The following is a 26420-nucleotide window of genomic DNA, read 5'->3' on the forward strand; positions in this document are numbered from 1 at the left end:
CTCTACATGTTTTGCAAAGAGACTCAACACCATTTTCCCAGTTTTGTAGATGACAAAACTGAGGCAGAGAAAGGTGTGAAGTCATTGGGCAGTGGCATATCCGGAAAAGAAGTCTGTGGTATTTCTCAGAGGCAATGAATGTTCCTTATCCTTCAACACACTGAGTCCATTCCTATGACTTTGGTCAATGCTTCCTTGCTGGAGAGCTAATGTTGTTGGTATCTGCCTTCTTCAATAATGCTACAAGAGTGCTGACAAGCCCTGTCTTCTGCCATGGGCTTTGTTCCAGAAAATTACTTTAGTATGTCCTTTTGCATGCTCTCTGTATTGGGAGCATTAACACCTTTCTACTCATGCCCTAGACCTGATGTCTGAACTATGGCTTCTGCAGAGAAAGTCTGATTTTGTGCCTGTACAGCATAATGTGTGATAAGGCAGTGTTGAATGAGGCTTTTGACTCTGTTACACATTTGACCAGATGATGAGAAGAATGGTGAGAATGGGGGTCAGGGATAGATCTGTTGTTACTGGGGTCAGCTTTGTGATTTCAGGCAAATGACTTTGTCTCTGTACAGCAGGATCAATTCTTCAACTTGGCTTAATAGGGATTTTAAAAAGGGGGGAAAAGCATTCTATAGGAATCAGATTATTAGAAAATTAGATATGATTATGCCCTGAAACATGGAGAGTTCCTGACCCATATATCCTCTTTTAATCTGGTCAAATTGGATCAAACAGAAGGCTCCCATCATGTTCAGACATCCACCCACATATTGCCAGAAGGAAATGTGAGTGTTTAGGATGCTAAAAATCAATCTGATGTGACACAAGTGAGGCTGAAGCATTGTGCCTGAGAGTGTCAGCTTTCCAGTAACTGTACTGCTGACCAGTGAGTTAGTTGCCAGGCTGCCAAAAGTCTTTTCCAAAGGATGATCGATGCTAAAGGTTTGTCTTTCCAAATCTGCTATTAATTCCCTTCAAGATCTATGTGCAGAATGTGCTCTTGTTGACCTTACTGATACAAATAGGACATTTCCACCTTTTACAGAGTTACTTCTGTTTCCTAAAGTGTGAAAATAAAGTAAATAGGGTAGAAGTCAACCTGCTGTTGTGTTTTTTATTGTTGCTTCACTGGTGCTGTTAACATGGACTGAGAAAACCATGGCTGAACCTCCTTGTCACTGCTGCTCATACACCGAGCTTGCTTTGCTTCATCTTTGCAGCTCATGACACAAGGGTCCACAGGGTCCTAGAGATACCATTCCAGAGGCTGTGCACCAGCAGGACTCCCTTAGATATGACATGAGTGGGCTGCTGGTATGAACTTTGTTAAGTAACAGCTTGAACACAGATGTACACTGCAGAGTACAGATGGGCACGTACTGTTCGTGATGCAATAGGTGAACCACGTAGCACAATTCAGGTATCCCTCATCCTCTGACAGAATAAAGAACACATCTTTCACTTTTGTCGTTAGAAGTAGCACAAACAGGCTTGAAACTCTATCAGAAGACTATTTGGCAACAGAAAATGAAAAAAACTGTCTTGTGTTCCTAGGCAAGAATTTCAGAGAAGATGACAAAAGTGAACTCTGGCAGTAAAAGCCTAGTTCATCTTGAGTTAAAAACCCCAAGATTTTATAGTTAAAGCATGAGAATGGCTATAATGACATAATAACAATGTATAAATAGAGTTTCAATGTTCAAGGTAAATGTCTAATTGGTGGGAAAAACAAAAGGACCATTATTCTTACAAATGGGTTAGGAATAGGAAAACTGAATTTTCAGTCAGATGCTTATGTTACACAAAATTATCATATTTACATTCATGAAGGAGTCAATTTTCAACATTGCCTCAATGATTACCAAATATTTGCACACTGCAATTATAAGTGTTGCTCAGCTGTATTTGTGGTTACAACTGTGGTACTTCTCAACAGAAGATGTAAATATTTAAACCTCAGGAAATTTTTGTTTGCTTTACTGATTACGTGGTCATGAATAATTAATCATTTCATACATTTGCTTCTTTTTTCTTTTCTTCTGTTATTACACCTTTCATTACTTAGAAAGATCTTAGTCCTAATTTTAATTAAGTTGAAAGCAATACATATCTTAGTGGAATGACTATGTGGTATTTTTCCTCTCCTACATACCATTTTGTCTTGGTGAGTCCTGGTTGCAAAACAGCTGACCCACTTAACCACTTACCACTAGTGTGCTAGAGACCTAATTGTACCCTCAGATGTGTCCAGCCTAATTTAGCCAAGTTGATTTTCTGGTCAGTGTTTTCTTTCCAGTAAGTCTGATTGCTGGTTTGGTAACAGATGAGGAACAATTCCAGGTAGCGCAGGAAGAGTTCTCAAACTCAGTGTACTCTTTTCCAGCAATTTATTTTTGAGGAGAGAGTAAAAATCATTATTTGTTTGAAAGAGCTTTCTTCAACTCAATACTGATTAGTATTTTTTGTCAGCCACTGGGACACTAGCCAACACCTGCCCATCGTTCATAGAAAACCTTTCCTCAGAAAAACAAACACGTTTGAGTCTGTAAATTAGCTCCTGAATATCAGAATACCCTTATGGCTGCCTTGGAAAAACATCTGTTTTTTAAGCTTATACTTACTTGCCTTGAGCATCTAACCTGAGAAATCAGTCTACGACATTTTAGAAATGTTTAGTGATGAGTTTTAAGATTTCCAGTGGACTTTTATTACTATTTAATTGAAAGTGTTCAGTGGAATTGAAATGAACTTACATTTTTTAGATGCTCCAGAAGATATTTTTCCTATTTAAAAATAAATAAATATTGAAAAATACCAAATACTAAATTATGAAAAAAAAAAAAATCCCTACAACACTTTGCTATTTATCACCAACATGTATCACCCTGCTTGCATTACTAAACTGATTAGTGGGCAAAATCCCCTTTTCTAGGTCAATCAATAAGTGTGATAATTAGGATGAGAACTAGAGACAACTAAAAAGCTGCCTCGTAGCAAATCTATACCAATGGTGGGTAAGAAAGCCAAGTGCACTAAAGAGAAAATGAAGAAAAAGTTTTGTAACTTATCTTTCTCTTTCAATTTTCAAGATGTGGGCGAAAGGTAAATAACAATATTTTTTTCCAATTGCATAGTCCACTCTGTGCAGCACATTTCTTCCTCACCCTTCCTGAAGTAAAATGAGTCAACAAAATCAGTTGCTGTGCAAGGGAAAGCCTTTAATTTCTTTACACTTGTGACACCAGTACAGGTACTTTGCTCAAATACTCACTGGAAATAGTTGTTTCTTTGAAAACTGAGTGAAGAACAGTAAGAAATGTATGTACTTCATGTCAGGCAGAACCTTTCATTTTGGAAAGAAATTATGGGGTATTTTGCTGCCTCCACACCGGGAATAGGCACTTTAGAGTGTATTCTTTAATACTGACAGGCTAATGTGTTTTCTTAAATCAAAACATGGAAGTTACAGTGATTCATGACTGTTCATATCAGCACTTTTAATAACATAAAAGATGCTTTGTTTTTTTGCAAAGAATAACCAAGGGTTATTGCTTTAATACATAGTTTTTATTTTGACTTAAATATCACTACAAACAAATTTAAATAAATATGTTAAAATTAAAGGGCCAAAAATCAAGACACCTAATCATCATAATAGTTCTGAAGACACCTCATATCTATAAGTCAGATATTTGATGGTTTGAATGAGCTAGTATCTTATTTTTGAAAAATCCTATTGTGTTTCTGTTTAGTTAGTTCTGCTTGCCTAATTTGATGCAAGTTGATTAAATTGTATTTAATTTTAAATAAAATTAAAGATTTTATTTAAACTTCTTTCATATCTTAAGGTATTAAGAGTGATCCGATGTCTGAAAAAAAGAATGTGATATAAAGGAATGGAGTCAGGATGATTCAGAAGATAACTCATTCTGTTGTTTTGTCATAACTGAGGTTTTTCTGAGTCCTGTAGTACATGATGTTATACCTTGAAATTCTAAAAATCTCCTACAAAGCCCTAAACCATGCTCAGTGAAACATAATTTTTGAGCTTATTTAGGGGTATTTGATGCAATATAGTAAATTCTCTGCCTTTACTGATCTACAGAAACCATTTTCCACTGTTGATTCACTTAGAAAAGGGTGGTATTCAGACTGTCTGCAGAAGAGAGATTGCAGTGTATGCTTTACCTTGAGGGCAAGAACAGTGAACTTATTTGTTAAACAGAGAGATGCACTAATTTGAGGGAATAAGATAAGTAGTAAATTCAAATATTTGCTGAGTATTTTGTAATTAGTTGAGAGAACAGAGCCTCAATAAACTAAACAGAGTCTACTTCAATAATCAAACATATAGGCTGATATTATTAGCTCGGACAGGAATTTATTGAAAATAACATTAAAGAAAATACAGCAAAAATGCAAAGTATTTCACAATAAACCTCTGGAAAATACTTTGCTTGTACTTTTTAAGCAATCAGAGAAAGCCTGACTGTCAGAGAAATCCTAGAAATATAATGGAAAGTGTATTTGTTTTGAAAAAATGCACTCTGTGTTGTCCTCCCTGACTTCCAGGATTAGGCTTGAATGCCATTAATTCAGGATGATGGAAGCAGAAGAATGAATTCCACAGTTCTCTTACACATTACCTGTGCTCCATGCTGGTGCCTCAATCTGTTTACAGGAAGAGAAGTACAGGCTTATATTTGAAACATTAATAGCACTAGCAGATTAAATGTAAATATAAGTATTTAGGGTCACTGAGGGAAAGAAAATCTCAGATTTTTCTACATGTAAATCATAAGCAGAAAAAAAAAGTCTTCTTTATTTTTCTTGTTTTAATCTGTAGTCTTTTTCTTTCTCTGGCATAAAAAATAAAGCCAGAAGATTTTTCTTTCTCTTGCTTTCTTCTCACAAATTATGAGAGGAATTCTGGCTTATTCTTAAAAATTTTACATTAAGCAATGGGTTCCTATCACGTGAGCGAGTTGTGACAGCTTTTATTGTTGACCCAAATCCCCTACACAGGTCACAAATACAGTCTCTTTACTAGCACCTCCTGCCTATGAATTCCACACAGGCTTGTTACTCGTTGTGGTTTCTTTGGGGCCTCACCGACAACCACACAGTGCCATCTGGTGTCCTCAAAGAGCAATAAACTGTTCCTAAAATCTCTTAAATCATCTCAAAAAAAATCTCAAAATAAAGACTTGACCATCACAGAGCATTGCTTCCCAAGCCTACCTGGAAAAGAACCACTATATAATTTGCCTGTGTTTTCATTCAAACAATCCTAACCTCAGGTATAAAATAACGGGCTCTGAGCTAATCATTACTGCTCAGGATGAAATGATGATGGTAATGAAAATTCAGTATATTTTAAGAAAATAATTTCTGAAATGGGGGGATAGAGGTAGTGAATAAATTACTCTCTAAGAAAAATGCATGATTTTTCTAGAATCTCAATAAGCTTATTAAGAAGTCTACTTATTTAAGGACAAGTATAAGTTGAGTAAGAAACACTTTCCCTGGGGTGTTATTATTAGGTTGGACATGACATACACACACGTGATTAGGGTTTAAGAAGAAAAAAGTTTTTATTTTGCGTGTTTTCTAGCTTATATACTTTTAACAAAAGTGTGATTTTAAGTCATTTATTATAATAACTTATATTTATTGGTGCAAAGCAATTAGCGTTAATATAATTGGCAAAAGTTTTACAGAAATTTAATAAGGCACGTATATACATTTACTTACACACATAATTTAGTTTACAAAAATTTTCATGTATTTTTTCATGTATTTTTTCTAATGTGTTTCTATGCTAACAGCCTTGTCTTCTTCTTTACTATATATATATTCAAAAATCATAAATTGTTATTTGTTCTCTTAACTCAGCTTTGCTTGCAAGCCAGCTGTCAAACCCCTCCATACTGGGGGAATCAAGAGAATACAGGCTTTGATCTCTTTATCACTTCACTGAACCATTGCAAATAATGGAAACGATCCTAAATACTTTCCTTGTGTTTTTGGGATATTAACTCATGGGGGTGTCTTAGTATTAAATATATGTTGGATATTAATTGTCTCACACAGCCGTCAACATCCATATACAAATTTGCTAAAATTGTATTTAAGGTTCCATAAGGACCTTGAAATGGTTTCTGACAAAGCAAGATCCAGTTCTTCCCCTGAACCGTGAGCAGTGGCTGTCAAAATCCATGCTCTGACAATACCTGAGAGAAGATAAAAGAATAAAGCACCTTCTAGATTCCAAGGTGGTTTCACCAAGGTACACACATGCATGTGAACATTTATTTCTTAACGTAGACAAAATGCCTGTTTCATCCAGAGAGGCAGAAAGGCACAGAGGATGCTGGCTGCAGGGAGCAGGTGGCTGTTTCTGGGGCCAGGGATTGTTTTTTAGGCGAGGAGGGTGCGGACAGCGGTCAGACACAGCCACCTACCGGCCTCCGGGTCCTTGGCCTCAGCAGCCAGCTCTGCTCACACCCGCAAGTTCAGCTTTGCAGCACGAAAACGTGGCCCAACAAATTACGGCGGAACTTTGACTTACATCCATGGGTTATCAGTGATTCTCTTTATCAGGGACTGGCATTTATTCTGGATGGGTTCAAGCACAGAAGGCAGGACTGCAGCATGTTGGTAATAGGGTCCCAGCCAAGGCAAACCACACCTGAATTTCACCCCAGGATTTGAGAGGATTGCATGACTTGCAGAGGATTAGCCCTGTCTCCTGCCATGCTGCAATATGTTGGCATGTGACTGCAATGCATTCTGCATCAAAACACACGTGGAAGACACTTTAAAGTTTATTTACAGAAAGCATCTGTCTTTATGGGTAGCTATGTATTTTGTACCAGACAGTGCTCTTTCTGATTCTCGCTTCAAAGTTGACTTTCAGGAGCTACAATAAATATATATTTAGGACAAAGCTCTCTAGAGTCGAATATAAATTACCTGGAGGTGAATATGCATAAACCACCTGGTGGTTTTCCTCCCCTACTGTGATTATTTACATGTTTACTAGTTTATAGGGACTCAAAACCTGCAAATTTTCAACATAATAATGAAATACTTTCATAGTGTAATAATAAAAATCTGTATAGGGAAGCAAATTTTCTTTCTTTATGACTTCCTTCAGTCTGCCTCTTTAATAGATTAGGACAGGAGTTGTTCATCACTCAGGCACTGAGAACATAAAATGGTGCTTTACAGCCCTCTTTGCCATAGGAAAACATTGTACCTCGCTAAATAAGGAACCAAGTTCTGAGATCACAGCATGATTATTTCCTATCTTCTTTCAACTGCATTATTTCTAATCACAATTTGAAAATAGTATAACTGGAAGTCTTATAGACAATTTCCAGAAGTACTTATTTATTTTTAACATGGCTATTGTTTACATCAGTAAAACCCCCTCTCATCATCAACACGTACTTAGCATTGTCAGTGTTACACGAAACGTTTTATTTTCCATCACTCTTGCAAAGACTCCCAGTTTTAGTATTGTATCATTTGCAAGATATAATTCAAACCCACTTGGAATAGAAGTGCACTTGTTAAGGAAGGCCAAGCTGTTACTGTGCCAGAGTAGCAGGTAAGACTCTGGTTCAGGCACAGCCTCGTTGATGCCAGACACGGAGGATTGGCTCTGGAGCACCTGTACACGATTAGCCCTCTATGCAGACACCCAGAGACAGCCTCCAGCTCAGACACCAGGAACTCGTTCCTCCTTATACACGAGGGAATTTCCTGCCTTGGTGACACTTTCCTCACGTCCACAGACTGGAAATTCAGTCCAGCACCCGAGAAACGCTCTATGTCAGAACAGAGACGTGCACAGCCACACAGAAAGCCTTATTCTTTAATAAACATATTTTGTATTTAGGCCAGGAGGAAAAGGTTTCATAAGGACTCCATAACCGGACTATCTGACACGCTTCTGGCGTTATCCCGAGCCTCATGAGGGGGTTTCCACTGCCGAGGCTTTCCCCGACACTCCGCCACACGCTTCGGAGCGACACGGCTGCGCTCGCCAGGCCCGCAGCTCCTCGGGGATGCGACAGCCCCGCCACCGACCCTGTCCAGCACGGGGCCGGGCACAGCCCGAGCCGGAGAGGTCCCGTTCGGACACTGCCCTACAGCTGACTGGCGCCATAAGTACACCACTGTATGAGTACTGTCCATCACTGCCCCACAGTTTACTGGCGCTATGAGGACCGCGCACTGCGAGCGCACTACTCCCCGGACTCTGCCCCGCGCACCCGGGGTTTATAAACTTTCTCCCGCCCCTTTTCCCGATCGCCTCCGCAGGCCCCAGCTCCTCCCCAGCCTGTGTTAGGCAGCTTCAGCCGGGGCGGTGCCCGTGCTCCCGCTGTTCCCGCTGCCCTCACCATGAGCTGCGCTGCGCTGCTGGCGCTGCGGGGTCCGCGGCTCCTGGGGGCCGCCGCCCGCCCGCCCCCCTGGAGCCGCCGGCGCAGCGCGGGCTGCGAGCCCCCGGCGGGCGCCGCGGTGCGCATCGGCTGCGCCTCGGGCTTTTGGGGGGACACGGCGGTCGCAGGTGGGCGGTGGGGCGGCAGCGGCTGCTTGGGGGGCGACCGGGAGACCCGGCGGGGCGGCGGGGACCGGGGTCAGCCCGGCGGGCGGCGGCCCTAGCGCCATAGAGAGCCCCGTTGCGCAAGCGGCCGGGCCGGGGCCGCCGCCGCACGCCCGGGCGGGGCCGGCTCCGGGGCTAGGGCCGGGCACCGGGGTGTACCGAGCTGATGGTGCCTTCTTGCCTGCCCCGGCAGTGCCGCAGCTGCTGTACGGAGGGAAGCTGGATTTCCTCGTCTTCGATTACCTCTCCGAGATCACCATGTCGCTGCTGACGGCTGCCAAGGCCCGCTCTCCCGTAAGTAGAGCCGGTGTCCGGCCCCAGCGTGCTGGGCTCGGCCGGGGCGGGTGCGCTCCGGTACTTTGCGACCTCCCGAGCTCTCCTTCAGCGCAAATCGCGCCCGAAACCTGTTTAAGACATACCTGGTCACAGGGACACGGTTTCTTAAGTATACTTTTTATTCGCATGTATTTATTTGCATCTGGTGGAAGTGTTTGTGTCGTTTCTCATCGTTACCCAAATGATGGTATTATTTGAGAGGTAGGGCTTCTTCCCTGTTTTCTGTGTTAACCAAGGAGAGGGCTTGGGTTGACCTACCTGTAAGAAATGGTTACAGCTCTTAATTATTTCAGGTTTTAGGTTACGCTCCGGATTTTGTCTCCACTGCCATGGCTCCCTATATAAACGATATTCACAGGAAAGGTATGCTACTCCTTGCACGAGTTTCTGTGTTAATTCAGTACACCTGCTTAGGAAAGCAGGCTGACAGAGTTGGGGCTGTTCAGTCTCGGGAAGAGAAGGCTCTGGGAAGATCTTGCAGCACCTTGCAGTACCTAAAGGGGGCTTGCAAGAGAGTTGGACTTTTTACAAGGATATGTAGTGATAGAAGAAGGGGGAATAGCCATAAGCTGGGGTAGATTTAGATTGGATGCTAGGAAGAAGTTCTTTACTGCGAGGATGGTGAGGCACTGGAGCAGGTTGTCCGGAGAAGTTGTGAGTGCCCCATCCCTGAAGTGTTTAAGGCCAAGATGGATGGAGCCCTGAATAACCTTGCCCATAACAGGGGACTTGGACCTAGGTGATCTCTAAGGTCCTTCTAATTCAAACTATTCTAGAATTCTATGAAAAATCCTATTGTAATTGATGTGGGGTACAGGTCTGATGGTGAAATTGGGTTGATTTAAGGTATTTGTTACAATTGCAAATACATACATATATTTCCATGTGTTTCTTACTATAGCTTCAATCTGTGAATGGTAGATTGCTTTACAGATCTTTTTTAAAACGTGAGAGCTAGATGTTTTCAAGGTAATTTAAGTTTTTCAAAATTCCCACATAGTTCTACAATATGATTACATAGTTCTACAATATGATTTTCCACTGATTTTTTTGTTTGTTTGTTTGTTTACATTAGTAAAACTTCACAGTGTCTACTACTGTTCCTGTCAGAGGTGTTTGATGGTGTCTGCCTCATTATGTGTGTCTTTCTGGTCACTTTCCATTCATAAAGGATAGATGAGAAGTATCTATAGCAGTTATTTTTCTCTGAACAATTTTGTACTGGCTTATTCTGATCCTTTCGCAGGTTAAATGTGGTTTTATTTTAATGTGGTTTTCATATTTTGCTTGACTGAATGTCTGTTACCTTGCGAAGATGATGCCTTGCTTGTGCTCCAGCACACTTTTTAAAGTACAGGTGATTGATTATTGATGTTGATGAACTTTATTTGCCTTTTTTTTTTTTTCTGTTAGGTGTTCGTGTCATCAGTAATGCTGGTGGAATTAATCCACTTGCTTGTGCAGCTGCCCTTCAGGAGGTGGCAAAGAAAGCAGATGTTGATATGAAAATAGCTGTTGTTGCTGGAGATGATCTGATGAGTGAGGTATTTCACTTTGTTTTAAGCCTTAGTAGCTCAAGTCTGTATAGCATGAAAATGGCATTTACTGTCCCATAGGAACCTTGTGTGTCTCTATGCACTCACTAGTCTTCTGCTATCAGGAGTATTGTTCTTCATAGTCTTTTGGGTTCTTTTAGTGCATAAATAGAATTCTTGGCACATCTGCTGTTTGGTATACAGCGGGGGTGAATTTTATAAGGTTCTGCATCTTCTGTTTAGCTTTTTGAAGCAAAATGTGGATCTGCTGTAAGGTCTGCCTGCTCTTCAGGAGAAGCTATTGCATGCAGTTATTAACTGCTTCTGTCTAAACTAGGTAATCATGCCAGTTAATTCTTCTGAATGTGGTGTAGCTACCACACATTCAAATGTTTATCCCTTCTAGCTTTTTTAGTGGTTTACAGGCATTTCCTGATGGTACTTTGTTTATAGATACTTGGAGTAATTAGTTTACAGCCAGTAAGGTAATGTTAAGTGAGAGGATTGAAGTTCAAATATAAAAAAAAAAAAATGAAAGGTTAAATACATGGGATTTTTTGTTTTATTTAGAGAATTAACTTTATCTATGAAATCTGCAAAAAAATGTTGGCCATACCTGAAAAGCTACTGGGAAAAGAGTTTGTACACAATAGTAGTTAAGAGAGGAGAGGTTTGCACTGTGGTTAAATCTCTGCCTGTAACTTGGAAAATTATTTATCTGCATAGGATCTGTTACCTCTTGCATGCTCTTGAATGTGGAAGATCATCAAGTAAGATCCTTCATTTGCAAGTTATGTGTGGTGCTTGGACTTCCTTTTAAGAAACTTCTGCCCTGCTGAAATTACTGTCTGTGGGCCAGAATTTCATTACTGGTACACCAGTGGTTGTTATTTGAGCTTGTTATGGGCATGTCTGATCTGAAATGCATTGTTTTCTGTGCTGTTGCCAGTACATAACCTACAGGAACAAAAAGACACAGCTTTTATGGTCTACAGACAACTTCTACTGTTGATACATGAAACATGGTAAATGTTACTTGTGGTTTGGAGGATTTCAATCATTTAGAATAGCAAATTAATTCATAGTGGAAGTTTGGGTTTTTTTCCCCCACACTAGAGATCCCACCTGTAAATTAGTATTTACAGTTTATATGGATGTTGTGTCTATGCATTCACTGTCCCCTCAATCCACTGGATTGCCTAGCTAATGCCTAATTCATGGTCAAAACACCCTCCCCTTGCCCCTACTTTTCTGGAAACACAGCTTATTCCAAGTACCATATGAAGCTGCAGGATTAACCTTGTTCTCTGGCTGTGACACCATTGCAGATGTGGCAGATATATTTCTGATTGCAGGGTTTGATTTATTTAGTCCTACAGCAATTAAAGGCCATTTAAAGCTTAGGAAATACACCAGATCATTGTTGTTGGTCATATGTAAATGAACATTACATTCTTTAAAGACTACCTTAATTTTCTGCGTGCTGGAAAAGTTGTGGTTAAAAGCGTATCTAAGGCTTTTAGCCATTCAACTGATTGGTATTGTTAGTAGTTTTAATAATTATACTTGGCTTAGAGTTGCTATGAAGTGGATCTGTTGTTTGATACTAATGAGAGGCAACAGTACAAACTTCAAAATACTCACAGCTTGTGTGTTCTGTTTGCTTTCTAACAGAAAGAGAACTTAAAAGGAGCTGGTATCACTGATTTAGAGAGTGGCAAACAATTTCCAGAGAATATTCACAGCATGAATGTGTATCTTGGGTGAGTTATTTTAGCAAGGGGTATTTATTATGAACAACTAATTTTAACGCATTGAATACAGGAATTTGTTTTGCTTTGCAGTTAGAACCGCTTAGTAGATAAGATTCACCTTTGAATTATTCAGGCAACCAGAAAAAAAAATTATAACTTGTAAGTTTTAGTTATAACCTTGTAAATTATGATTTCTTAGCAATACACCATCTGTGAATTATCAGATTTTAGTTGAAGCCAAAACAGTGTTAGTTCAATTACAACAATTGCAAAAATGCTTTTTCATATGCTGAGTATTCTGTTGCAGAATGGAGTAATTTACTGTGCTGTCACTAGAGAAGTGCAAACAAGGAATTCAAGTACTGGGATGTGGTCAGTGCTGTAGGAGGTTCTGTTATGTTGTGCTGAACTCTGTGTCAGGCTTTGTACCCTTGAAATTTTGGAAACCAGTTTTTCAGGATGGTCACTTGTTTTGAAAGATCTCCCTTCTCTCCTTTATCATGCTTGGGGTTTCCATAAGTCTGTGAATGCAGGTGTTCTAGCTACCTCTCTGTGAAATCACATTTTCATTGTCACCATCCACTTCAGATGAATGAATGTGAATCAGGTCTAGTACAGGGAGAGGACCAAGAAATGAGACAATGGTGTCATGCATCTCTTCCATTTGATGATCCTGGTGATCCCATTCTTGCCCAGTGCTCTTGAAGTTGGACAGTACTGTGAGTTCTTAAATTACTTAGGTAATTGACCTGAAAGGTTTAAAATTGGAGGGCTAAGTCACCAGGCTTTGTCCCTGAAGAATGTTCATCTTTATACACTCATCTAAAACTTAAATGGCTAATGAATCTCTGAAAAACACTCTTTTCTGTAATTGATGATAGAAATGTCCCTCTCTGTGCTTTATTCAAGAAAGTTTCTATGGACATTAAGAGAAGTGTTCCAGTTATGTTATTTAGGTACCTGAATTTGATAGTGCCCTGATGACTGCTCTTTAAAATACTCTTGATGTACATACCTAGCCACAGGTTGGCTGCTGAAGTAGATTTTACTGATTTTTTATGCAATTTTTAAGTGTTTTTTAGCCTCTGTGTGTCAGGGAACTGCTTTTTAAATGATGCTTTAAAAGATGAAAGTACTTACTGCTGTGTTGTCTTTTTTAGAGCAAGACCAATAAGCAGAGCTCTAGACCTTGGAGCTGATATTGTTGTGACGGGCAGATGTGTTGACAGCGGAATCGTATTGGGACCACTCATTCATTCTGTAAGTACAAGTTAATTTCCAAATGCTAATGAATATATGGGAGTGAACATTCAGCAGTCATTGTCAGACAATTTTTGTTCGTTATGAAAATGTAGATACTAAATGAAAAATAATGAGCATCTGTATTTTTTTTCCTTAGGTACGTGAAAGGTTGTCAGCTTCCACTTCTCCTAAATTGATAGCTGGCATACCATTGAGCTAGAAAGCATGCGTGAAGTTCAGGAAGTCTTAGCCTCTTTGACCAGTATTTCACTCTTACCATTTGTTTTGGATTTTTTTTCCCTTGCCTTTCTGCTAAGTTTGGTGTGCAAGTATATTTTTCTTTGCCACAAAGTGTTGATAGTAGAGCTCACTCTGACTGGGAGGTAGCTTGTGAGGTGGTTTAAAACACTGGGATTTTTTGTTAAATGCGTAAGCAGTTTTGTTTAAAGTAGTCAAGTTTCAATGTAGCATTTCTGAAATTCCTTGAAACTCAAAAAAATTATTCAAGCATGGTTGTTTTCTGGAGTATTTTTAATAGATTTTAATGAACTTGTGTGAAGGATCATACATGGTCAAATACAGAAGCTTTCTTTTGGTGCATATTTAAAAACATAGAGTATGTGTCTAGTTAAAAACATAATTTCTAAGACATCATACTCTTTTGACTTCATGCATGTCAAACATTGCCTAATTATTTTCCACTTCTAAATTCCGTTATGACTTCTTACTTTATTCCTAATTGTTTACGTTCTCAAAATAACAACTGTCAGTGTGTATTACCTACTCCAGAGAGACCTTATCTAATTTATGTAGGAAAGGTTTTAGGAAGATTTCTGCAAAGTGCTTAATAAGAAACAATTACTGTATCAATTACACTTATCTACTTGCTTGCAAGTAGAGCTCAGGGAAAAGATTCTAGTTAAAATTTCTAGTTAAACAGAAAGCATGCTTCCAGTTTTTGAGGGTGACTGGTAGTACTCTGGGAACTGATAATTTTCAAAGGTTGAAGACACACAGTGGTTTGTCCAGGTGACACAAGATAGGTATTATACTTGTAAACCTGTAAGTTGTGCAGTTTTAAGTAATACGGATGTTGCGCTTTCAGTTTTTTAAAGAGGGTATGACTTTCAGAGTTTAAATTTGTTGGGCTGTATCAATAGGAGGAAAACTGAAATGTGTCAGAGGTTTTTTTTGCTGATTTGCTGTATAGGAACTCAAATTCATGTACAGTGCCTGCCAGTTATTGTTATTTAGATTTAAAATATATCCAATGCATTGTTATTTAAAGCAATGAACTTACTGTGTGCAGTTTTTTGTACTGTATGAGACTTCTGTGCATTTAAAGTATTTGTGTTTTTTCTTCTAGTTTGGCTGGAATAGGGATGACTATGACTTGCTAGCTGCAGGAAGGTAAATGATATTAGAAGAAATGGAGTAAATCTGTATTTCATATCATAATATCAAGATACCAACTTTTTCAGCACATACTAATTTTTCATATTATCGTTGCATTAATTTATTTGCATGTTTTTGTTAGGTTTTGAGGTTTTTTAAAGGCTCACTTACTGCTCTCACTTAGAATTGAAATTACAGAAATTTCATTGTGGAACCAGCTTAAAATAAGAAAGGAAGGGTTGAAAGATTTTATTTAACAGCTTAACTTTCTCTTGCTGTTCATTTTGTGTTGAGAGATGAAATCTTATAGTACAGGCCACTGATTCCCAGGTTTTTCTGTTTGGCTGCCACTGTTGATAATTGGGTTGGTCACAGGGCTTGTTCTGAAAGATGCACAAAAGCAGGTTTGGTCAGAAGGCAGCATCCTGGTATGGTTTTGTTGAAGCTCAGTGTCAGTGCTCCCACTTACAAATCCTTGCTGTAGTCCTAAGGTTAGGAATGTGATTCAGAAAGGAGTAGAATTATGCCTCCTAATTTAATGTTGTGCATAATTTATCTGAATTGAAGTCCTCATTAAAGAGTGGTTACTTAGCCTGAGCACACTCTAGTGTTAGTGTTCTTGAACTTCTGCTTGAGGAAAAATGTGGAGAGAAATTCATTCAGGCTCCACTGAGTTGGGGATGATAGAGATGAAGATTTTCCCCATAATTCTGTTAAATAGTTATGGACTATTAATAAAGCCTTGATCTAGGCCTTATTATCGAGTGATGCAAGGATGTTCTGGGAGCCCAGTCCTTCTGGGAGACAGAGTGCCCGAAAGCCCAGTTAGCTCGTGGCTGTCGCCACAGGCTACCCTTTTGGAAGCTTGGTGATTGTCAGCTCTTTAGTGATTATCAGCTCTCTTAGGATCTCAGCTCTTTGCTTGCTTGCTAGGGTGCCCTTGGCTGAGGCTGAAGCAGATGCGAGAGAGGAGAAGTCCTGGTGTTCCACAGCGATGGTTTATTGGGGAGACTGTGAAGGGTCCAGCGACAGCTCTCCTTCTGTCGAATGGGCTAAAACAGCCCCTTTTTATAGGGTGTAGGGGGATCCAAACTTGTCCAATAGTAAGGGTTAGGGAGAATGACCTGTGAGGTTACAAGGATAAGGCTAAGGGGCGGGGGTTTGGAGACAGGAGCTTATTTTACTGTCTCATCATGACTCAGCAGTTCCTACTGTAAAAGTCTCAATCCTCCATGGAGCTTTCCCAAGCTCTGTGGAGTCTGCTACAGACTGTCACAATCAAATATGAAAATAGTAATAGGTAATCATAATACATTGTGGTGAATATATAATACATGGAGGTGAGATTTTCTGTCTCTTCATTTAAAAGGGATCTTTGTCTATTTAGTTACACAGCGCAGACTACTAAGATACTGAATTTAGATCAAGATTTGAAATGACTAAGAAAACTTGGTTTTAAGTGTAAGGTAATCTTCTAGGTATTAATTTTTTGTAGGAAAATTCTTGCAAGAATTTGTCCTTTAAATGCTGTATTCGTCTTTCAGTATCCCTTGTTATACTTAATGTATAATTCATAATTGTGTTAGTTACTTGTGGAGGAAAATAGCTTTTAATTTAGCTCTATTTCCATCGTATTTTAAAGCTGGATTTGTAAAAATTGATTTTTGCATTTTACTTAGTTATTTAATGCCATTTTCCCAGTCTTGCAGGTCATCTCATTGAATGTGGTGCTCAGTGTACAGGTGGAATATTCACTGATTGGCACACAGTACCAGACTGGTAGGTAAACTTGATATCGGCATGCATGTTTGTAGCAGACCAAAGATGAGGTTTTCTGCCTGTATCTGTGTTGTGAAAATTGCTTCTACCGTTTTCTTTTTGGGGACACAATATGGGCCTCCTGATATTTTGCCACCTCAGTGTTACTTTTCTACAAGTCCTGTTTTCCCTTTTTAAGTTTTCCTTTTTGGTCAGACAGGGTCTTTCTTTTGTTAACTTCAGCAGATTTTGAAAAATAAATTAGCCCTTTGATTATTTTTTTCCTCTTTAAAACTATTTTTTTTCTGTTTCCTTCAGTATCCTCTGCTTTTTGAAAAGATTTATTATTGACTTTCATGTATGATTGTATCAGAAAAGACAATATTGATGTTTTGGATGCTGTTACAATAGTCTTCAGTTAAATGAGAGATGCTTGCTGGTCAGTCAAAAATTTCACATAATTTGCTTTGGTAGGTATGAATATATGCCATAGTTCAGTGCTGCTGAATAAACCAATGAACACAAATGTGTTGGATGGTCAGTCCTTCCAGAAAATTCTGTGTGTCTTGTGTTCAGAGCTATTGAATTAGAGTTACATGTATGTGTGTTGTTCTGCCTGCTGAGGGAGCCAGCTTTTTACCAACCTGTTTTTAAAAGTAGTTGGGGAACACATTTGCTGCTTCTGGCTGTGGTTACTTCTGTATTTATTGGGATGAGAGGGAGGAATCTTGTTGTGTGCTGTATCATGAGAAAGGCAGGATGAAGAGCAGCAGGGAGGTGCAGGAGAGAAGAGTGCTTTAATGCAGTGTGTTCCTGCACTCAGGCTGACTCTGGTCCAGCTTGGTGACTGTGCCCTGCTGTCTGAAGGGCCATAGGGTTCCCTGGATTTTATTTTTTCTCCTTGTCTTCTCTGCTTCTGATTCAGAGTGTGATCCTAAAATATGTGTGCTGCTTTTCTGAGTTCCTGAGCGCTGCTGATTAAAGGTGAATGCATGTATGGCATCGAAACAAACAGGATTGGGCAAATCTTCTCACCTACTGGAAGGCTACTGAACAAACTGCACTCACTCTTCGCTGTTGTATTCTGTTGAAATCAAAGGAGAGAGTTTATAGTAACAAGTTGGTTTGGAAATTTATAATTCCTATTCTGATGTCTTTCCCAGTCATTTAATTGTGCTGCATCCTGAAACTTCTTAAAATCTTTTGTAACTGCGACTCCAGAAGACCTTACTTTATAAAAGAATTAAAGTGAAAAAAGAGAATAGTAATTTTCTTATTAAAATGTTTGCTAGGTTTTTATTTTTAAGGATTTTTCTGTGAAGAGTGTCCATCTGGCTTTAAAAAAGAAAGGAACCTTGAATATATTAAGCTATTGTGAGCTATTGGAGTGGGAGTAGCTCATTTTACAGAAGAGTTAAAGTACATGAATATGCATAGCTAATAGTTTTGTATCTATCAAAAATCACAGAACTTTGTCTAAAATCATAGTAGACTTGTGATAGCTGACTGGTACTGAATTGAATCTCTGCTAAAGAACATAGGGGTTTAACACCTGATACTGCTGTTACCTTGTCCCCTTCGATATGTGTACATACCCTGAAACTATACATTTGTGCTAATATAACAGTTGTTGTATTTGTGCTAATATAACAGTTATTTATTTACCTTCAGTTTAAGTCTGCTAAAAAGTTTGATTATGGTGCCTTAAACTAGTCAGTTTATTGGCAATTTTTGAGTCTTAGACGTGTAATTGATTAAATTCTTGAAATAAAATAAGGTGACACATCAGCCTGTATGATAAGCTGCTAAAATCAGTCAAAACCAGAATAATGTGTGAGCTTTGATTTTAGGTTTTCAGATGTAGAGTGGAGATCCACTTCACTAACTGAAGTGGAATTGGGATCCAACACATCCACTTAGAATATGGGGAGAAGGAGGACAGGGAGAAGATTATTTGGATAAATTTTGGCTTCCTGATGAATAGTAGTTGTCTATATTTAGGCCCAAAAGCATGGAGGGCAGATATTATTAATACTCTTGGGATGCAGAAAAATGTGCTTTCCATTTAGTAGTTTCGAAGTAACCTGTTCTCTCCTGAGTTCTAAGAAATTTGCTGGCTTGGGTTTTTTGTTGTTTAGACAGTCTGAATCTGTTTTCAGATAATGCATTCGTAATAATGTACAATAATGACATGGTGTCTCAGTAGTGACCAAAACATGCCATACCTGCAGCCACTAACTAACTATATTGCAAATAGGTCACCAGAGCTCTGACAGAGTTTGCAGAAGTTACATGACTGTGTCCATTAATGATTTCTCCCTCCTTTAGAAAAAATGCCATTTTTAGCAGTCTCCTGGAAATAAGTGAAAATAATTTAGATCTCAATAAATCATTGTGTCTGTGGTACCTAATGTTAAATCCAAACCAGCCCAATTAAATTAGTAAGTAGGAGGGGGAGGAAGCCAAGTTGAATCTGTGCTTATCATTAATGTCCTTTCACATAGGAGTTTCCCACTCCATGAGAGTATCTCTGCAGCCCAAGAGCAGAAAACCCATCCCTTGCACTTAGTGGTGTGTGGAAACTGAACACTGGAGGGCAGCCTCTCTCCTCCTCACACCTCACTGCGGAGGCTGAGCTTCATTAGCCTCCAACCAGGGTCACTTTTTGGACTGTCCTTGGGGTTTTTTTCTCTCCAAGAACAGTAATCCACAGGGCTGTTCTGTCTAACAAGGACTGATGGGTATGGTTTTTTTCTAACGTGTAAACAAAACCCAAAGAATTTGCTGCATTTCAGGTTTATAAAGCTTATCTGTCTATTGTTTATGCATAAGCAGAAATAATTAACTCTGTAAACAAGAGTACTTTAGTTAATCTAAATGAAGCCAGGCAAGTCAGAGCTTACATTCTGTGCATTTGCTATAATGTCTCGGTGAGTATTGAGGCACTGGAATGAATCCACTTCATCCATCCAACATACTTTAGTTGGTGGATTTTTGATGTGGGTGGGGGGGTTGTTTGTTTTTAATTTTCTTGAAATGTTTGATGCAAATACTTCTGGGAACTCAATTCCACTGCAGAAGGGTGCTTTGAATCTCATGAATAGTTGTGTGGGCATTTAATGGTTAATTACTAAAACCTAAGCTATTCTTTCATTTCCTTTGTTGTCTCCTTAAAGTAAGTTTTTAATGTAAAACAAGTGAAGTGCGTGTTCCAGCTTGTGACTCTCCAAGTTACTTTAGTTGATAGAAGCTGAACTTGCTTGCTTGCTTTGTGTTCACCTTAGGCATTGGGATTTGTGCTGTGTCTATCTCCTTAGTGCATTTGACTTATAGGTGGGAATCTTGAAGCTGTAAGGTTTTGTCCAGTTTTCAGGAAGACAGCTAGGTAGAGGGGATACGTGCTGTTTATTTTTCCAGTGGGAGGGTGGGTGCTTGACTCTTCTCTTGTGTGAATTCTCTGATGTTTAGCAGAGAAAATGCAAGAAACCATTAGTTCATAGTCTATAGAAAGAGTAATGTGCGTTCTTAAAGTCTGATTTTAAGTTAGTGTTAACAAAAAGGGCACTTGCTCCATTTCTGTTATTTGTGTAGTAATACACATCAGCAGAGGGTCAGCAGAAGTCATAATACATCACTGCTCCCTATTTAATGTCTGTTAGCAGACATTACATTACATTGTCTGCAGCTTCCAGTGGGGAATTCATGTCGTGTGTGAAAATGAACTGTACTGCTAGAACTACACTGATAATTCACAGATCTCTATTTAATTTCATTTGTCCCCAGACATTGCTGTCTCTTGCTATTGTTTAGTGCCAGTGGGTGATTAGTACATTGTTTTGTTTTGTTTTGAAATGCAGGAGAGAATAAACTAAGGCTGATCAGTAGATAATCATTTTGAGGAGATGATAAACACTGACATTTTGCCCTAAGCCAAGAGTGTACATTGGTTGAGACTGCATAATCCTCTGGCCTGGGATGACCAAAAGGGTAAGTCAATAGCTGTAGACTCTTAAGGGCTGGATCCAGATTTCTTAATTTGGGACTAGAACAAAATCCAGCATGCAAGTCCTATTCAGCAGTGTGGAATGTTTTTTTTTCTCTGTAGCACCATCTATTCCAGGCAGGTGAGAACACCAGGCAGCTGGTCTGTTTAGCCTGAAATTTTCTGGCCATTAGAAATGGAGGTACAAGACACAGAAATGCCCTAGTCAGAGGGGATAGGTGATGCAATCAGTAAGTCCTGCCTCAAGCAGAATTGCATGTTAGGAAATATTTTGGTACCTACACATGAGGAGATGCTTATACCTTTACTTTGTAAGTTTGTGCTGATCTTGCCTGATGTATTACTAGTTTGGAACCTGTTGTCAAAACACTGCTAGAAGTGGTAGGAGCTTCTGCTTTTTGGCTAGTAGCATTCTGGTTAAAATGCATAGCTAAGGAGTTGAGAAGCTTGGCTCAGAGCTCTCCTTGGTGTGACATTCACTGAGTCACGTCCCAGGCAGCTGCTTTAGCTGTAGAGCTAAAAGTTCACACCACAGCTTACTTGGATCCTGGTTCACTTCCACCGTGCATTGCTGTGGGGTTTTGCTTTCATTCTTGCAGCAACTTCCCCTGCAAGTAAATGTACTCCGCTCTCTGTCCCATCTTCTGTTGCCAGTAATCTCCATTGAGCAGTAGTGGCTAGAATGAGGTACTTGAGGGATTTGACACTTTTGATGGGAGAAATACATGTTCCATCTCAAATGTCTCTCTCCCTGAGCCAAAGTACTGGTCATGGATTTTACTTTCCTTGTAATGCAAATGATGTAAGAAGTATGGCAAAACAAGGAGGAAGTTTATCTTGATGGCTCCTCAGAGGCTTCTGAGTAGTGTTCCAGAGTAGACAGGGAGGAGATCCTTGCTTAGACAGCTTGATTTATCACCTATGACATGCCCATAAGCTGTAACATTTCTGAGAGCCAAAGCTGAAGAAAAAATAACATTTTACATGGAAAAAATTAATCCAAGAGTAAGTTGTTGGCAGGCAGAGAACTTGACAGAAAACTCAGATTCTTGATTGCTATAAGAGTAGGTTGATGAGATGGAGGCTTCAGCAGCAAAACCAGTTTTGTAACTTGGTTATTCCTGTTCTGTAGGTCTTCACTGAGACCTGCTTTAACTGTTAACTCCTATCTAGGCCCAGTTTGGAGTAGTTTTTTGAGGTATAATCTTAGCTTGGTCTCATTCAGTGCTCTGATTTATTAATGTCTATATTGTATATACATTCATTTATAATAGATTTATTTGCTAAGTGGCAAACATGCAACCTGAAATGGACCTTTTGGACTAAAGAATGGTAGTTGTCATCTCCCCTCACAAACTAATGTGTATTTCTTGTGTATATTGACCCTGTGCTGAAAGAACTGCTTAAATATTTTAAAAGTAGTACTTGATATTTATTTCTAGTACTGTATTTTATTAATTTGTATAATTTAATTAAAATTAATTGTGTTAGTTCCCTTTTGGAATTGTTTCCATTGCTTGCTACTGCTTCATCCTGCATAGAGATTTTGTCACTAAACTGATGCAGTTCTTTTATTGATGAAGGATGCCACTTTGCCAAGGTACCTTTGGATGCAATGACCATGGTTGCTGATAAAGTTCATAGTTCTGTGCTTACTCCCCTGCTACACTGTACAAAAGGACAGCTTGGCTATGGGTTATGGACAGCCTAAAGGTGGCATGTTCCCCACAGAGCAGATGTCATATGGTGTGTAGTCATTCAGCAAAGCCTACAAGTTAATCAGGCAAAGAGTCGCTGTTTTAAAGTGATGCTCAGGGTGATGGTGTGACTATACTGCCTGTGGTATACCTGAGCCACACAACTACTATTGCTAAAGAGCTTTTTATGCCTTTAAGTAGCTGCCATTTGACTGTATCTTAGGAGTCACAGACCAGTTTGTTTCCAAGGTGAAAATTAATTTTAAGTAATGTCTTTTAGCAATTTACAAAATACATTTTTGTCTTAAGTGTGTGTATGTTAATGTGGGTTATTAGTGCCATCTGCTACAAGATAATACTGGATATTTGTATTTTCCCAGTCATCCAGTTACAATACAGGTAGAATCCAGTTGCTTCTCACCCAGATCATTGCATCTCTATGTTGTGAGCTGTTAAAAAAGTGAGGGAAGCTTTCAAGGCTGGCATAACCTGGGGGAAAAGCACATCTTCTGCAACTAACTGGCCATACAGAAAAGTTCATTGGGTGGTGGTGTACCCTGAACACCACAGGGGGGAAACAATATCTGTTGTATTTTCATCACGTTAGGGGATGAAATTTCTCATTTTGTCTTACTGTTACATTTGGGTTTTGTTTTTTAATGATTTGGGGGTTTTGAGAGTGCAAGTTGGGCAAAATGAAGTTGAATCAATGTTAGTAGACTCAGTGGTACAGAGTAGGAAGCTGAGTGTCTACACAAAGATCACTGGAGAGCACTGTAAGAGTTGCATATGCTGATGGCTGAGATTCCAGTGGGCTGCAGCAGGGACACTGGCTGTCAGTGCAGGGACATGGACTGCTCTGGGTGATCTGTCTTCATGTGAGTGGTGTCTCTTCTGGGTACCTGATCTGATCAAGCTGCATTGACCCTGCTAGCAGGGCACTGGGTGCTGTTGCATTGAGACAGGACAGATAGGTGTCAGGGTCAGGCACACAAACGTGGAACTGAGAGGATAAAAGCTTCTTAATTCTAGTCTTGTTCAGTCACTGATCCTGCTTTGTTACCCTGGCCAAATCATGATGCTTCCTCTGTGTGTCTCCTTGCATCTAAAATGGCGAGAATTACACATTAGTCTGTTCCCATACGTTTATGTTCCAGACCAAGAATTGAGGGGTTTTTTTGGCTGTTGTTTTTTTCTATGTCTCACTTCAAAATTTTGAGTAGTACTTACTTCTACTACCATCTTTTCTCTCTCCTTATCCCCTCAACCTCCCCCCTCCCCCCCCCCTCCACTAGAAGAGCCTGTATATGAAATTGTTGATTCCATTCAATTATTTGCATTCACCAGGGCAGGCTGTTTTTGTTTCCTATATCTTTTTAGTGGTGTAAATAGTTTCAAAGACCAGTCAAATGGAGTATTACCTTAACTGATTTGATGTGGTGTCCACCAGCTACCATACTTTTCAATTTTGTCTGCTATGTATTAAAAGTTGTTGATCTCCAGTAACAGATCTTCTGTCTTAATCCTTTCTTTAAAATAATGGAGTTATGTTTGAATATTCTTGATGATAAGGAATCTGCTCAACCTCCCATGAACTTTTACATATGTCCCTTAAGAATTCACTGGTATTTTTGCTTACTTTCTTTCAGACTTTGTGGATTTATGTTATACAAACTATGTTCATGTAACCTTTGCTGATAACCAATTCAGTTGTATGTTCAGCACATTGTTACCACTACCACCCAAAAATAATTCAATTGAGGGATTAACTGGTTTTAAGTTTGTATGGAAGACCTGAAGGTCATTGGCTTTAACGAGCATGGTAAAGTTCACCACCTTTCATTATTAGGACCTTTTTAGAATGGTTTAGCTTTTGCAAGGGACTGTATCTCCTTAACTCCTCTTTTGGTATTTATTTTATGTTGTGGGACACTTGTACAAATTTCAGGCTTCCTGTGAGAGGGAAGGGAGCCAGGTAGACTTTTCAGAAGAATCTTTGCATTCTTAATTTAAATTCTCAGGTACTTCTGAAAAGTTTGAAGTTCTTAATTTTGCTCAAATTCTCTGTAAAAAATGAAAGCCTTTTAGCTAGGAAAGCAGATGTCTGGATCTTGTCCACGTAATCCTGAAAACTCTACCCTGATACTGTAATGACCAGTATGTGCCTCTTATTATGAGTTATTTGATCACTTTTTGTATATTTTGCTTGTGAGAATGTGAGGAAGAAGAATATTTTCATTTATGAACATGTCTGTAATTTCACTGCTTTTCTTTTTGCTGTGCCTTGTAATTTTCTGTTAGTTCTGTCTTCTATGTGCTGAAGATCTTTCCTTTCATATGTCTTCCTGTTTTTAGATTATTACTTTCCTGTGTATAATTTATTATTAACGTGTGAAGTTATCCTTTGTAGGTGGAATTATTCCTGTTTCCTACTTCTCTTTATCTCTGAGGTTCCCAGCAGTTTGTTCTTCCTGCTTTGACTGGCTTTTTACAAATCAGAGTGCAAGGTGTATTTAGATGTCTTTACCATCATGCTGTGTGTGCTGCTGTAGCCAAATGGGGCTAGAATTAACCATGGTTTATTTTACTCTAAATTTACATCTTTAATCAGAGTCCTCTAATTCTTTCAGCTTTTTACTTGAACTGTTTCTGTTGGTGTCCTTCTCCATTCCCTTCCTTACACCCATGTTTGCAGGTGGACTCTCCTGTTATATTTATGTTTCTTTGCCAGACAATAGGCTACATCCTCATATTATTTCAGTTGAACAGTTTGTTCAGGGCTTGTTTTTTAGTCTATGTTTCTGTAGATACAACCAGATAAATTGTAACTCTTGACAGGTTTTACTTGATTGGCCGTTACTATGAAATTTTGGTGTGTTGTTCATATTTCTTTTCACTTTCCCTTTGTATTTATAAGGCTTTTTTCTTAATGTTTTTCATATTCTAGGCACAACATAGGCTTTCCCATTGTAGAATGTTCCTCTGAAGGAGACTTTATTCTTTCCAAACCACCAGACACAGGGGGACTAATTTCTTTTGGCACTGTAGCTGAGCAGCTGGTGTATGAATTGGGCAATCCTCGGTGCTATCTTTTACCAGATGTTACATGTGACTTTTCCCAGGTTTCCATCACTGAAATTCCAGGTTAGTCCTCTTTTCATTGACACAGATATTGTTACATGAGTGTGTTATCAAACAAAAGCAGCTGCTTTTATTTCCATTTAGTCTCTACATATTTCTTGTTAAATCAGTTCCTTAGAGTCATGTTGTATTAAACTGATACTTTCAAGGCTGCTAGAAATTCCTTTAGAAATTTTAAATGTAATCTTATTTATCTTGCTGGCTGACTATTATATTTTTGATCACTGCTCCTTTTACTTTACCTTTTAATGCCTGCCTTGCACCTGTCAAGTTCTTAAACTATTTATTCAGTGAGAACAACATCAAGATAGCTTCATTATGATTTCAGTATTTTTTTTTAAACTGCAGTTCAATTTATTTTCTCAAAAAAACGTTTTGTACATGGTTTTACTTAGGGCATTTGAAGTGTTGGTAGCAATGAAAGGCTGTGTCTTTCAAAGCACTACTTGGTAATGGTGTTTTTCTTAGGCATTTAGGTGGATCATGGTAGAAGAATGATTAGGTACAGGATTTCCACCAGAGAATCTTTTTTTAAAAAGTCCATTTGTAATCCTCAAAACACTTAACAGCCAGTAGACCAAAGATGGATATAAGGTATGTTCAAAATTTAGCTTCAAAACGAAAACAAAAAAACGCCAGGCTTAACAGATTCAGAGAGCTGTAATTTGAGTAAGACAGCTTGAAAAAAATTTTATCTACAGTCATCTAGAGTTTGCCTTTTATTGGCTCTATATTATATTTTTTCCTTTTAATGGAACTTACTTGTGACAGAATGCCACAAGTGTCTTTCTAAAGCTTAGAACAATCAAAATCTCCAAAACTTACTGGGATAAAACTGAAAATGTGGTAATATAAAGAATATTTTGCTTGAGTAAAAAAGTACATAACATGGTACAATCTTCAGCTCATGCAACAAACGGCAGTCTGATAAGGCCAGCTTGC

General features: G+C 39.0%; 1 protein-coding gene across 1 annotated transcript in view; it reads left to right on the forward strand.

Annotated features, from left to right (window-relative positions):
- The first annotated feature begins 8415 nt into the window (after positions 1 to 8415).
- Positions 8416 to 26420, forward strand: part of LOC136556084 (uncharacterized) — a 58000-nt gene continuing 39995 nt past the window's right edge. Inside the window, exons 1-9 of the mRNA XM_066549138.1 lie at positions 8416 to 8581; positions 8811 to 8911; positions 9247 to 9316; positions 10367 to 10497; positions 12163 to 12251; positions 13403 to 13502; positions 14851 to 14894; positions 16581 to 16658; positions 25285 to 25481. Of these exons, the coding sequence (XP_066405235.1) occupies positions 8416 to 8581; positions 8811 to 8911; positions 9247 to 9316; positions 10367 to 10497; positions 12163 to 12251; positions 13403 to 13502; positions 14851 to 14894; positions 16581 to 16658; positions 25285 to 25481 (976 nt within the window). The remainder of the gene's footprint in view (positions 8582 to 8810; positions 8912 to 9246; positions 9317 to 10366; positions 10498 to 12162; positions 12252 to 13402; positions 13503 to 14850; positions 14895 to 16580; positions 16659 to 25284; positions 25482 to 26420) is intronic.

The sequence above is a fragment of the Molothrus aeneus genome, chromosome 4 (assembly GCF_037042795.1).
Source record: "Molothrus aeneus isolate 106 chromosome 4, BPBGC_Maene_1.0, whole genome shotgun sequence".
Taxonomy (NCBI): Eukaryota; Metazoa; Chordata; class Aves; order Passeriformes; family Icteridae; genus Molothrus; species Molothrus aeneus.